Raw genomic sequence first — 13802 nt, 5'->3', positions numbered from 1 at the left:
CTCCAGATACTTCATATCCTTCCTATAGGACACTTTCAAATACTCGATCTGTAGAGTCGTAGGTGAATTGTGTTCTTGCAGGTAGGTGGAAGTGTCATATTATATCCGTCCCCGTAGATTGAGTTTCTAGTACCAGCCATTGGCAAATTAACGGCTTATTACTCGAACGATAAAGAGCGAAAAAGGAAATGTGGGGCGGGAGACGAGGCGGCGAGACGGGCGATGAAGAGGGATGACCGGTGCGGGGCGGTGTGAAAAGGGGCGGAGGAGGAATAGTAAGTGTGGGAGTTGCGGGGATAAGAGAGAGGGATACAGAGTGGAAGGGATAAATAGAACGAGGTTGTGTGTATCTCTGAGCGTAAAAGTGTGTGCGAATGAGAGTGACGGAGAGAGAAAAAAAAAAAAAAAAAAAAAGAAAAAAAAACCAAACCAAAAAAAAGGGGGCAGTGGGGGGGGGGGGGGGAGTAGGAGGAGAAAAATGAGAATAAAAGGAAGAGCGAAAATATAAAGATCGATTTAAATCTGTAATAGTGCGGGACGCTTTATCTAATAGTTGAAAAAAAAACTCTTTCTACATAAGATACATTGTTAACAACCATGGTTGTTGAGGAATGCGGGTGTATTATTCTAGCAAACCTCTTTCACACACATATACACAACAAGCACACACGTCATTAAAAACGATAAAAGAGAGAACAAAAAAAAAGGATAAAAAGAAAGGGGGAAATATATATATATATATATATATATATATATATATATATAATGTGTTTAGATGCTTTCGGGATAACTTAAATATTTCCGAAAATCTCGAAAACAATGATGACATTTTTCAATGTTAATATATGCTTGCAAAGCTTAAAAGGATGGACTGCAGTCGGATAGATCGAAACTAGAGATTTATTAACAAATAAATATAAAAAAAAGGCAAACAAATAATTATGTCATTCGTTTTGTTAATTACACATAAGTATAAGTATTTAATTATTATTGGTAACGTATTAGACTTTCAAATGCACAAATTGACTTTTACAAAAAAATTGATACCAAAAGTGCGAGTTTCACGGCAATCTGTTTTGTGTTAAATGTTCGATGAAATACAATTCCGTTACGATGAATAGCGGTAATGCATTTCGTCTCTATAATAAGTTGACAAATTTTTAAATCGCTCGGGCATATGCCGAGCATTGAGCACGAGGAAAAGGAAAATATCGCAACTGGTATCAATGATATCTGAAATCGCTGCTTAAATCATTTAATCGATATTACCGCAATCTCTCAATGATGCACGTCTGCCTAAGAAGCTAATCGATCATTATGTTATGCATTTCTTTAGAATCTGGAATTCATCGTGCTATCGAGAAATCCAACGTTTGTACATTGATCTCGCGGATGCTCTATATAAAAAAACAAAACAAAACAAAACAAAAAACAAATGATAAAAAAAACAGCAACAGCAGCAACAACAACAACAACAACAACAACAACAACAACAACAACAACAACAAAAAGGCTATTGTTATAGAATTTTTATCCTCCATTAGATGACGAATAGGGCGGGGAGTGAAAAGGGACTCTTACAGAGCACCGGCTTGCAATAACTTTGGTCCTGCTTCTTCCTAACAACATCTTCCAATTTTTCGCAATGCTTGTTCGGAAAAGAGTGTCGTTTATTTCTGTCGATAAGCGATTTAATAAATGTATAAATTATTTTTTGATCAGGATTCGGCCACTTGTATGTATTTTTTTTATACAAGAGACAGAAAAAAAAAAAATAAAAAAAAAAATAAAAATAAAAAAAAAAATATAAAAAAAAAAATGAATCTTTTATCATATCGTAATGAAGTATACGGGTTTGGGGGCGATTGCGTGTCAATCATAAGCGCGTAGGTCAATTAATTTGCATGCGATATATACTCCCCTAAATAGCAGGAGAAGAATGGAGAATGAGAGGGACGATCGAAAGAGGTCTTAAGGATTTTGCTTTCGCTAGGGATGTAATGCAATGATGCTCTTGTATTTGTGTGCGGCCTGGGTCGCCTGCAATTCGCATTCGTATGTTACTATAAATAGAGCTGTGTATTATTATTTGGCCTTAGGTAATTGAATTTTTGATAATCGTTGTGCAGAAGACGCTCTTACAAAAGTCTTGATTTTCGTGAAAACGTCGGACAAACATTCGGGCCGTTTGTTTGTACTTTAGGAATACGCGATTATTCACCTCGGTGTGGGATTTGATGAACAATAGACTAAAATAAAATAGAATAAAATAAAATAAAATAAAATAAAATAAAATAAAATAAAATAAAATAAAATAAAATTGTGTATTGCGCGACAGTGTGTGAAATTTCATTGGGAAATATCCATCTTATGATGTATTCGAGAGCATTGACATGCTCATGAGCGTCGGGTGGAAGATTTTTTATTTACAGATGGATGCTGTGACAGGGACGTCGTCGAAGCAACGGAATCTTCTTGCAAGGCTCGATGGAGAGACGATTAAGAGCAAATATTATATTCGTGGGGCAATGAATGTTAATGTTGTGGAAATTTGCAGTGTCTAAAGTGAATGCAAATACTGCCGAGTTCTAATTCACGCATATGCATGTATTTTTAGGGAAGTTATATCGATCAAATACCTAGAACTGAATATTTGAGTATGACGGATGTATATGTATTCATATACGAACTACTATATGACAATTTATTTTTCCAACGTGCAAATCATATCATTTTTATAAAAGAATTGGTGAATAAGGGAAGATAAAACGAATCTTTTGTGACTACTCAGTGCTGTCCTGTTCCCCCATCCGTATGTGTAAAATTGAGATCGATTTAGTGTCGTCCTGTAACAGGCCTGGCCATAACAATAAACTACCTATTTATAATAAATTTCTCATCGATACTTTTATTATTCTTAATTACTTTATCATATCTTTGCCATTGTTACGCGAGGAGCTTATTGGTGGATTTTGATTGTTGCATTTTCATTCGTTACTTCTTTTTTTTTGTTTATTTTTTTTGTTTTTGTTTTTGTTTTCCGTATTAAGGGAGCTGGCTTTTACGCCTTTCTCTTTCAGAGAAATACGAATTTTCTTATTCGTTTCTATAATTTATTCCTTCGGCATAAAGCATTATACATATTTAGATAGCATCGTGAGTCAGTTGTTTGGATGTATTATTCCATTCGGTCCAATTCATGAGTTGGCGATCGCACATTTACCTTATTTCATTTATCTTCTTCTACTATTACTCTTTCTTTGTAAGTTTAGCTATTTACTTAGCCTGCTCCGAGAGTCGAAAGAATATCGATTTTCATCCTTTCATATCGAGCAGTATTTCTATATTACGTAGCTCCTATTTTAAACTATAATCTACAAAAATTGTTTATTTTTTTCTTAGGAAATTTATTTTAACGAGCTTATATATATATATATATATATATAAACGAACTTGCCTCTAACATAATGGACGCTCAAGTTACAGCGTATCCTTACTTTATTTTGCAATTAGATATTAATCACGCAGCTTTCTTATAAAACTCATAGGGCATGTAGAGATATATTTTTTAAATTTAATTTTATTCTTAATAAGCTTCGAGATTTTTACTACTGATTTTATATTTTAATCATCTAGTTTTTTAACGATTAATTTTTTTCTTTTTCCCTGTATACTCGCGATAAACTGTACTTAACTGTTAATTAATAAAGTGATCCTAAAAGAGAATAAAGTAACACACGTGTATATATATATATATATATATATATATATATATATATATATATATATATATATATATGAAAATTGGATAAACACTTAGATTGCGCGAGAAATATGACGAGGCACTCGAAAAAAGTGCAATTAGAGCTCGGGCATTGCACATTCAAGACGTGACTCGATGATGATGGGCCCATTAAAGTAGTGAAAAATTGCATAAAAATAAAAACAACTGGAACGCGTTTTTTAATATTATAACGTCCACAATTGTGTCATGGGCTCTTTTATTTCTCTCCTTTTCTATTTTATTTTAATTTTAGTATTATTATTATTTGCTTTTTAAAGATACGAGCTATTCTAGTTTCGCTATTTGTCGATGCCTCATGTACATTACGAAGTTATAAAAGTGTTTAAAGATGGATATCAAAAAGAGAGGAAGAGAGAGAGGAGACAAAGAGAGAGAGAGAGAGAGAGAGAGAGAATATGTTAGCGCGTAGGCAATAATCAATTTGTAACGCACTATATTGTTTTGTAGGCAGCTAAATAAATTATATAATATACGACACTAAAAGTGAAGAAAAACATAAGCGCGCACGTACACAGACATATACCCAAATACACATCCACAAACACACACATCCACGCACACGCACGCACACCCACGACACCCATCCACCCACACGTGCGCGCACGCGCATGTATATATATATATATGTGTGTGTGTGTGCGTGCGTGTGCGCGCGTGCGAGTATGTGTGGTCAATCCACATTTTCGACTAAATGCGGCAAAGATGCATTGAAAGATATCAGACACATTAATCGCATACATAGGTGTTAAGGGATACAGATGAAACAAACGTAGAAACCAATCGTTACATTGTACGAAGCGCGTTGAAAAGCGAATACTGGATTGTAGTTCAAGCGAATGCGCACCACAAGTGACACTTAAGTATGATAATGAACGTCGTCGAGAAAATATGGCAGAGGTCAACCTTGTAAAAACTTCAATAGCGGATAGACGCGCAGCTTTGCTCGACAAAGGAAGCGACTCGCGAGCGTCTAGGTCAAACGTTATCTTGTTATAAATATATTTTCTTAGTTTATCCATTAAACTTATCTTGCATGCATTTTTGAGAGAATGCATTTTGCATGCAGACGTTTGACCCCCTCCCCCGCTGTTTTATAAAAGGCTTTTTTACTCGAAAATGTACGTGTATGCCAGAGTAATGAGGATCGAGAATGGAGAACGGGCAAAAAATTATAAAAGTGGAAGCACAGAAAATGACTAAAACATTATGACACCGATTACGAGGTATCGCGATTAATAGCTTTCGGCTTGTAACGGAACTTATATATATAAATAAAGAGAAACTCATTAACAAGAGACAACTAAATTCCCTCCCAGTACCGATGAAATTGTGTGTGTTAATTAATAAGATTAATCGTAATGCTAATATTAAAGTTAAGTGGAAAAATTATCATTGATATGTAAGACAAAAAGATACCACTATACGCTTATATGTTTAAAAAGTCAAGTCAACCGAGCAGCGCAAGAATGGGACACGAAAAAATAACAAATTTAAAGAAAATGTAAAGTCCTTTTGTTAAAGACGCAAGTTTTTTTTTCACAAACTATTCTTTTTCATCTTCTTTTTCTTTTTCATTTTTTTTTTCTTTCTTTTCTTTTTTTTATTTTTATCAACGATTATAATGGCGATTATATAAATTTAACCGAGCAATTCAGCGCATTGTTTTTTTATGGCGTACACAACTGTCAAATTATGATAATCTTGTTAAACCCGCAAACTAAGATTGTTCAGGTAAAACAATATTAGCAATAGTCAAAGGAAAAATCCACACATGCGCATACACACACTGCACATGCTAGGAATATAAAATACTATCTTAATGACATATTATAAATAATACTAAGACGTCAAGTGTATTTGTTTAATAAAGGTGTACATTCGAAACAAAAAATTTTAAAGCGCATAGAGTTTGACTTGTACCTTACAATCCATATTATCCATTACCTTCATGTCTTTAAACTGGATGCTTGTTCTGTTGTTTTATGTTTTTTTTTTTGTTTCGTTTCGTTTTGGTTTTTATAAGTTAAAATTAAATTTACTTTAGAATTATTGAGTTATATAATGTTAATGTTTAGTTTTTATTTTATATTTTAGAGTAAATAGCGCTGTTTTGATAGCGCATATAAGAATGTCCCGGATAGTAAAAATTTTTAAAAATTCTGGGCAATGTAACTTTAAATGATAAAATTATGATACGATCACAAACGAATGATCATCGCATTTTCTTTAATCTTCGTAGTTTCAAAGGGCAATTACAGCCTTTGCAATATTTTAGGAAATTCTGAAAGTTTTACCTTTACTGCGGAAACTTATCAAAGTAGTTTAAATAATTCGTAAGCATTTAATTTTATGGCAATAATGTTTTTAAGGAGTTTTAAAATTATTTTATAATCAATGTTTGTACAAATAGCAATTATTCTTATTTTTTTATTTTTGTTTTTGTTTTTGTTTTTGTTTTACAAGCGATAGGCTAAAAAAAAAAAAAAAAAAAAAAAAAATATATATATATATATAAATTTGGAACATTTTCAGTTCATCAATATGAAATACGACATTTGTACATTTTTATGAAATAAGCAAATTTTGAAACTTCCTGTGGTATTTAATTTTCTAACTATATTTTTATTGAAATGTTTAATTAACTATGTATATATAAGTCAAGTAAGTACAAAGATTAAGGTATTATGGATGCTAATATATAAATAATGCAATGAGCAAAGAGAAAAAAAAACCTGTAATGTCAATAAAATATTTTGTTCGTCATTTTGTTTTGAAATTGTGAAAACTATTACTCAAACTTCTTTCCTTACCTATTATTTATTAAACAATGAATTATATGTAAAGATAAATTTAAGATTTATATATTATTAGGTGAATGAATGGCATACAATGAATCTCTTAAAGGTAAAATAATAATTAAAATTTACATAGATTTTTATGTACAAATTTTTTTATTATAAATTTATACATTACACAATAAACTTATATTCACAATGAAAACAGCTAGAGTCACGTATATACAAATGCTGTGAAAATGTAAATTACTCTTATAATCAATAATATAGTCATTAACATAGCATTATGGTTAATTATAATATTATTTACAAATTTTTTTTATCAACCAAAACCATCATTATTCGTACGGATAGAAGCTATTGGCCATTTTTACCTTGTTATTTCTAATAATTTTATAAATGCTTTATAAGAATTTGAAAATATTTTAAGTTTGTAAAAGGCAAGTTCCTTATGATTGGTCTAAATTAAGCAATTATAATATTTCAAAAAGATATGATATATATATGATATATATATATATATATAAGATAAGATATATATATATATATATATATATATATCATAAATAGTTATTTCACTTGCCAGTGTTATACTCCCTTAAGACGCACGCACGAACGCGCACGCGCACACACACACACATCATATATATATATATATATATATATATATATATATATACATATTCATTTGTTTAAATATCAAGCCCTCATGAATTTTTTTTCTCATATATATAGTTGCAACTTTAGTTGTTTTAAACCTAATGTAGTGCAGTCATTTTCCAATGCCTCGTTATTTAACAAATTTGACAATTTGATTCAATATCGGAATATCAGCAAACAATAATTGTTGGTTCACTTTGATTGGACAAAAATAATTTTATATTTTCCGCACTCCAATGCAGCAATGCACTTTGGCAGACAACGCTCCAAACATAAGGAATAAAGAATTCCTCCGGTTGCTCCTCTTCCACATACTTAAATTTCAATTCAGGAAATTTCTAAATAATTGTAAATGTTATGAATTTGTGGTAAAAAATTCTTTTTAAATCTTTCATATTGCTTACAAGTAATTAAAATACTTACCCTTAAGCGGTCTCGGGGCCATTGACTTGTACCTTGCTGAATAGTCGATAGAACCTGACTAACGCCAAGTTGACATTGCTCTTTTTGCTCAAGTTTGTAAGAAAAGAAATTAATCACCTAAACGAAAAATGCCAATTTCATGAATATATTTTTTTGTAAAGTGGATTATTCAATGCATAATGAATTTACCGAATCTATGTTTTGAACAATGTCTTGGAATGTAGAATGCGTTCTAAATGGTTGAATAACATCTTTCTTGTACAGCAGAGTGTAAATTAAATTAGGATTGTGAGCTAACTGATGCGTTAACGTACTATTTATGATTTCTAGTACCATACGTAGAACTTCCTCTAATACTGTCAAGTCTTGAATCTTAATAAATGCAAATCATTAATTTTTACTAATTCTCTATAACACAAAAGCAAATCATATATTATAAACAATATAAGAAATGAATTCTTACTAAATCGTTATTTGCAACACTGCCGTTAATATTAATGTTTACAGTGGTTGAAACAGCATTAGATTGACCTCTCACCGTAGACTCGAGCTTTATATATTTTTTTGCTAATGTTTCAAATAAACTGATGAGTCGTTGGCTAACATAAGGATGTAGCAATCTAAACTGACTTGACATATTTGCCAACGCTGCCAAACAGTTTGTATGCAAATATCTGTCCTAATGTTTTATAGAATGTACATGTAGGTATATATATATATATATATATGTTTTTTTTTTTTATGTATGTATATGCATATGTATATAAGCCTTTATTTAATATTTAATATTTTTAATAGATTATAGAAAGATATGTATGCAATGCTTACTCTCATTTTTAACATGTTATATTGTATTGTTCTGATAACAACAAGAATTAATAATCCTCCGAGTGATATTTCACTAATTGATCTTTCAGTGTACCAAGTAATTCCTTTTAGCATCTATAAGAAATGATTAAAACTAATGAATAACGAAGTAAACAATATTTAACGACTTAGAAGACATAAATAAGTGGGTTCGTACTATATCGTGCACTTTTTTATTAAAAGTTTCATCTTCGCTAAGGATCAAAAGAATAATTAACGACATGTATATATGATGCGAAGTATTTTCAGGAGCATTGTAAAGGACTCTTAAAATAGGAATTATCTGCAATTAATGTTAGTAATTAGTTGTTAGTAATCCTTTGATTTATATAATTCAGAAGTTAATAAATTACTTTTACATACCAATAATTGCACATCCGGCCTTTTCATTACATGCTGCTTAACATTTTGATTCCGGTGAAGTAACATGTATAATAAAAGTGTCACTTCATCGGTATTTGGTATCTTACAAATTGTCTTGTATAATTTATCAACATTAAACTTGAACGCACAATGTGTTTCGCACGAAGTTTCACAATCATCTGTTGAAATTAATAGTATCGATAATCCGATCAAGAAATTCTACCCTCTGGTATTAATGCGTAAGTATAATACAAACCTTCCACATTGGTAAATAAGAAAAGAGCATCTCTGTATGGGTTTCGAGAAGTTGTCCAGTGATTTGTTAGGACTAATAAAAGTAGTAGCGACTGACTAGCCAATGGGGTTTCTGTGTCACGTTTTTTCTCTACATCTTCCATATTCCCACTGTGCGAAACTTGAATGTTTTTCAAACTATTAGCCATTCCCATTGTAATTACATTCCAAAGTCCAGCTGTACGGTTAATGTCGTTACATTTAAATAAAATGATTTTTATATAAGAATGTTTTATATAAGATAATTTTACCTGCGATACTAAAAACAATACTAGAGCCTGGTTGCGGAGTTAAAAGCCCTGGTGGGGCGTGAGATTGCTCGGCAAAGTTATTCAACAATGTACAAACCATTACTGGCGCATGAACTCTTAGTTCGTTATTCATTACAATTCTAAAGACAGTACTGTACTCTGCTGGAGTTTGAGAGAAGAGTTGCACGGACAATAATACCAATAAGCAATTTATAGCTTCAAGATGTACCAAGTACGTGAATTCACTAAAATCAATATTTTCATAAATACATTATTTGAAAAGCTCAAATTATTATCTTTAGGATCTTGTAATTTATATACTTCTGATAGTGCCATTAAGCTATCAATATTTAACAAATCCATTACATAATTACAAGATTTACTAAATCTACTCATTTAATAATTAAAATGTAACGATATCTTACCAAAGAGGTACATCTACAATCACACCTACTAAGGCTTCAAAGAATGACTGTAAACGAACAGGTAATAATCTATTCAAACATTCCTCGGGAAGTTGAGCCTCTGTATGTTTAACCATTTCTTCTTCCCCCACAGTTTCAATCAAGTACTTTAAAATACATCTCACGGCAAAGAGCGCATTATAAGTTTGCCATGCTGGTACAATACTGAAAATATTTTACATTATATATATATATATATATATATATATATATATATATGTATATATGTATATAATTATGGAAATGGAATGATAAAAGTATATTTAATAATTTACTTCTCAGAATCGGTCATTGAAAGTAATTCATTCACACGAATTAAGGATATTTGAATTAGAGATCCAATATTTCCCGTAATTTGGTTATTAATCAGTAAATTTTGACAACATAAGTCCAAACGAGAATCTAATTCAATTTGGTCATTTCGTGTCAGAGGTGGCCTCATATTGTACGAAAGAAAGTGGCTCCAAAACTGATCGTTTAAAGGGATGGGCTCCCTGCCGCTAAACCTCTCCAAATATTCGTTCTTTGACAGATCCTCGTATCTGCTTGGTGTAGCACCCATTGCGTTCTCTCTAAAAATCTGAAAATTTTGAAAGCACTTCATTGTTCATTGGTATATCTCTCTTATTTTATATTATATATATTTTTATATTCTTATAACATGCATCATGTATTAATAAATTTATGAATGAAATTAATAAAATAAAAATCTGTTGGATATGCTTTTTCATGATCGTTTTGTATTAATCTCACATCCTCAATTATTCATAATTTGAGCCTACATGTTAAAAGTAAGTAATAAATAAGTGATTACCGCTGCCTATCGCGTTATTACACTGTTTTAATTAGAAAGGAATAAGGCATTTTTTATCAAGAGAAAAGCGATTATAACCTTTCTGCATCAAACCTATTCTTTGACAATCGTCCATACTTTGCCACTTTACACTTTAGCTCTTGTGTCAGTACGTGCGTGCGTACGTGTGCGGCTGTGTTTGTTCAATAGCCGACACATCGGTGAAACAATTCAGGCATATAGTTTTTTAATTCTTTTTCTTATGATGAGAAACTTCATTTGGTCTATGGAAAAGGATAAAATTTCAATAGAATTAGAATAGAATTGAAAATTTATTCGAATATTTCAATGAATTGAATTGAAAGTGTTTTTATTAGTCGTCAATATTCTAAGCAATTGTAATGACTTTTATACATTAACATAAATCAATGTCGTTCGATTACAAATCTGTATTTAGAAAAATCATTTCAAGTCGGATAATTATGATAAACAAGAATAATATCAGAAGTGGACTTTAAAGGGTTAAGTTATACAAATTGCTTTAGAAGAGACGGACTTCGGGCTATTGGATAAAGACTATTTTCAAATAAAATATTCCCTATCAGGATTGTAATATTCTAAGTATTTAATAAACGTTACGAGTTCTATTCACATTAAATAGTCGTTTCTAAATAGTTTTATTAATAGCGTCGGCATTTCATTTAAATTTGAACTTTATATACTTCTGCGCACATAGCATAGAAATAAAAATTAACATAATTAATAATATTTATGATTTAGATGTATTAAGTGCGATAGTAATAATAAAAATTTTTTTATCCACAATACAATTAATTATTTTACAATTATTATTTAATAAAATGCTTTTCTAATAAATACCATGTTCGTTAAATAAATATGCTGCACTCGGTGCGTTCCTTGCGAATGCGTTACATAATTGTATTTATTAATTTTACTTTTATTCTTTGTAAATGATATTGCATTATTTTGCTATATTTTGTTCAATGGTTTATTTTAAATACATTGATATCATCGTCTTGTTTTCTTTCCATTGCAATATAAATATTTTAATGATTTGAATTTTACCTAAATAATTATTATTTTAATTGTTAGTTATTTATAGATTTGTATTCGGAGTGATGAATTTTTCGCTATTTATAAATACATATACTTCCACCTCTCTACTTTGATTAGTATTTTAAAAAAAAAATGGTTTATCTGACATTTTGTAACATTAAATACGCAATGTAAAGAAAGATACATTACAAATGCAAATGTTTTATTTACAGGGAGTGTGTATAAAATGGTGATATATATATCAATAAATTTGCGAAATTTTAAATATCAACGTGAATTTTGCAATTGTTTAATTAAGTTTACGTTTAAATCAGTTGCTTAAAATATTGATTGTGTAACGTTATGTATTGTAGAAAATATGTCACTTGTAATTTTCAATTAAGGTTAATTTTTGCTTGTAAAGCAGCATAAATACATACATTGCTAAAGTTCAAACGTAACTATCATAATAAAATTTTCGTATTAATAGAACGTCGATTATATACGGGGGAAAAAAAAACAAAGAAAAAACAAAGAAAAAACAAAAAAACAAAAAAACAAAAAGCTATTTATTACAGTACGCCAAGTAATGTATTTTATTTTTATTTATATTAAAAGACAATGCTTTAGTCGTGGTAAATTTTTTCTGCATCCATAAGTCTTTAACAGGATTTTTTATGTTACTAAAAAATTTAAAAAAATTTTTCACATTAGAATTACAGTAGGTATTATCAAGATTTTAACAAACGATGTTACACCGACTCGGGAAGCGAATGGTCTATTACATTTTCAAATATACTAAAATAATGATAAACGACGAGAAAATGGTTATAAGATAATATAATTTTGACAATTTTATAAGTTTAGAAAACTGGCCTTTTAATTGGTAAAACAGTTCAATTATTTACTATATACAAAAATCAGATACTTTGTAAAATAATATAATTTATTGTTACTTTTTCACATATTGCTTATTTGAGCTAATCGACGATTATGTACATTTTACTTTTCATACTTATGCTTGATATCCTTCCAGAGTCTCTGTAACAGAAAGAATCGTTATATGTACATATGTAATAACAATAAATTTAATAAACAATAACAAAAAAACAGAAAAAAACTTGTCCAAGTAATTAAATAAAGTTAACGTGGAGTACGTACACCTTTATTGATATTATTGAATATCTCGTTGGTTATTAAATCAAAACTTCTTTCAAAGTAAAATGAACTTGCTAATATGATTAAAACATACGTTGACGTTCGCTTGAAACAGCGCTGGTAAATCAAGTCTACTAATTTTGACATTTTGTTCGTTTAACCCTGAAAGCAAATTGATCGACACATAATCTTGGATAGATGGTTAAGCAATCGTAATCACGCAGTGAGCTTTAAAAAATAATAAAGGATAATGGGATTAATAAAAGTGACGAATGATAGATAAACGGCAGGGAGAATGAGAAATGCGTAGGTGGCAACGGGTGCGCATTTATTCGTGTCGCTTACGTAAAATGATCTAATTGAAAAGCAGTGGAAAGATGAGAATGTCGTTATATCTGTCACTGTTGTTCTTTGTTTCTCGCTGCTCCTCTCACTATAAAGTCTATGCTCTTATCCTCCCAATGCACTGAAATGAGCCACGAATAGCATTAAGCGCACCAGGAATGGGCAATAATCTGGTGAAACGTGATAATCGCCGGAGGTTCGCGAGGCTGCTCTGTCCCAAGATGTCTCAGCAGTAGGCACGAACGCTGTAAAGTAGCGGGAACATTTGAATGCACGGGAGCTCGCATCGGGATGGATAAGCTCAGAAGGGAATTGAGAGAGAGAGAGAGAGAGAGAGAATTTGTGATCGATTAAATAGAGTTGGGTGGTAATGGGGTTGGTTCGCATATCGTAGATGGGAATTATCGGTTAACCAACGACCAAAGGGTGTCGAAGTGGTGATATATACCCAAATATCGTGCACATATTTGGTAATGGGGGGTCGCATAGGTATTGCTCTTGTCGAATTATCCTTCCCATCGTCGTTGC

At 30.9% G+C, this 13802-nt stretch overlaps 1 protein-coding gene and 1 long non-coding RNA gene across 3 annotated transcripts; both read right to left on the bottom strand.

The window, feature by feature from the left end:
• Nucleotides 1–7333: 7333 nt before the first annotated feature.
• Nucleotides 7334–10905, bottom strand: LOC105365485 (dymeclin). 2 transcript variants are annotated; one of them, XM_011503663.1, is made up of 12 exons: nt 10830–10905; nt 10198–10502; nt 9884–10087; nt 9459–9703; nt 9170–9385; nt 8914–9092; nt 8708–8833; nt 8512–8625; nt 8147–8362; nt 7873–8055; nt 7684–7800; nt 7334–7598 (listed from the first exon to the last, which is right to left on the bottom strand). In XM_011503663.1, the coding sequence occupies exons 2-12, from the start codon at nt 10482–10484 to the stop codon at nt 7431–7433; spliced, it is 2055 nt and encodes a 684-aa protein (XP_011501965.1). In that variant the 5' UTR covers nt 10485–10502; nt 10830–10905; the 3' UTR covers nt 7334–7430. The 2 variants fall into 2 exon arrangements, with proteins under 2 accessions (XP_011501965.1, XP_011501964.1); XM_011503662.1 differs by having other exon boundaries at nt 10737–10883.
• A 2059-nt stretch (nt 10906–12964) lies between these two features.
• Nucleotides 12965–13606, bottom strand: LOC105365484 (uncharacterized). The gene is made up of 2 exons (XR_912972.1): nt 13275–13606; nt 12965–13091 (listed from the first exon to the last, which is right to left on the bottom strand). It is a non-coding gene; the product is annotated as an uncharacterized LOC105365484 (long non-coding RNA).
• Between the last annotated feature and the right edge of the window lie 196 nt (nt 13607–13802).

Source organism: Ceratosolen solmsi, unplaced genomic scaffold (assembly GCF_000503995.2).
Source record: "Ceratosolen solmsi marchali unplaced genomic scaffold, CerSol_1.0 scaffold8, whole genome shotgun sequence".
In the NCBI taxonomy this organism is placed as follows: Eukaryota; Metazoa; Arthropoda; class Insecta; order Hymenoptera; family Agaonidae; genus Ceratosolen; species Ceratosolen solmsi.
The sequence above is the reverse complement of the archived record's forward strand: the minus strand, read 5'-3'. Positions and strand labels throughout refer to the sequence as shown.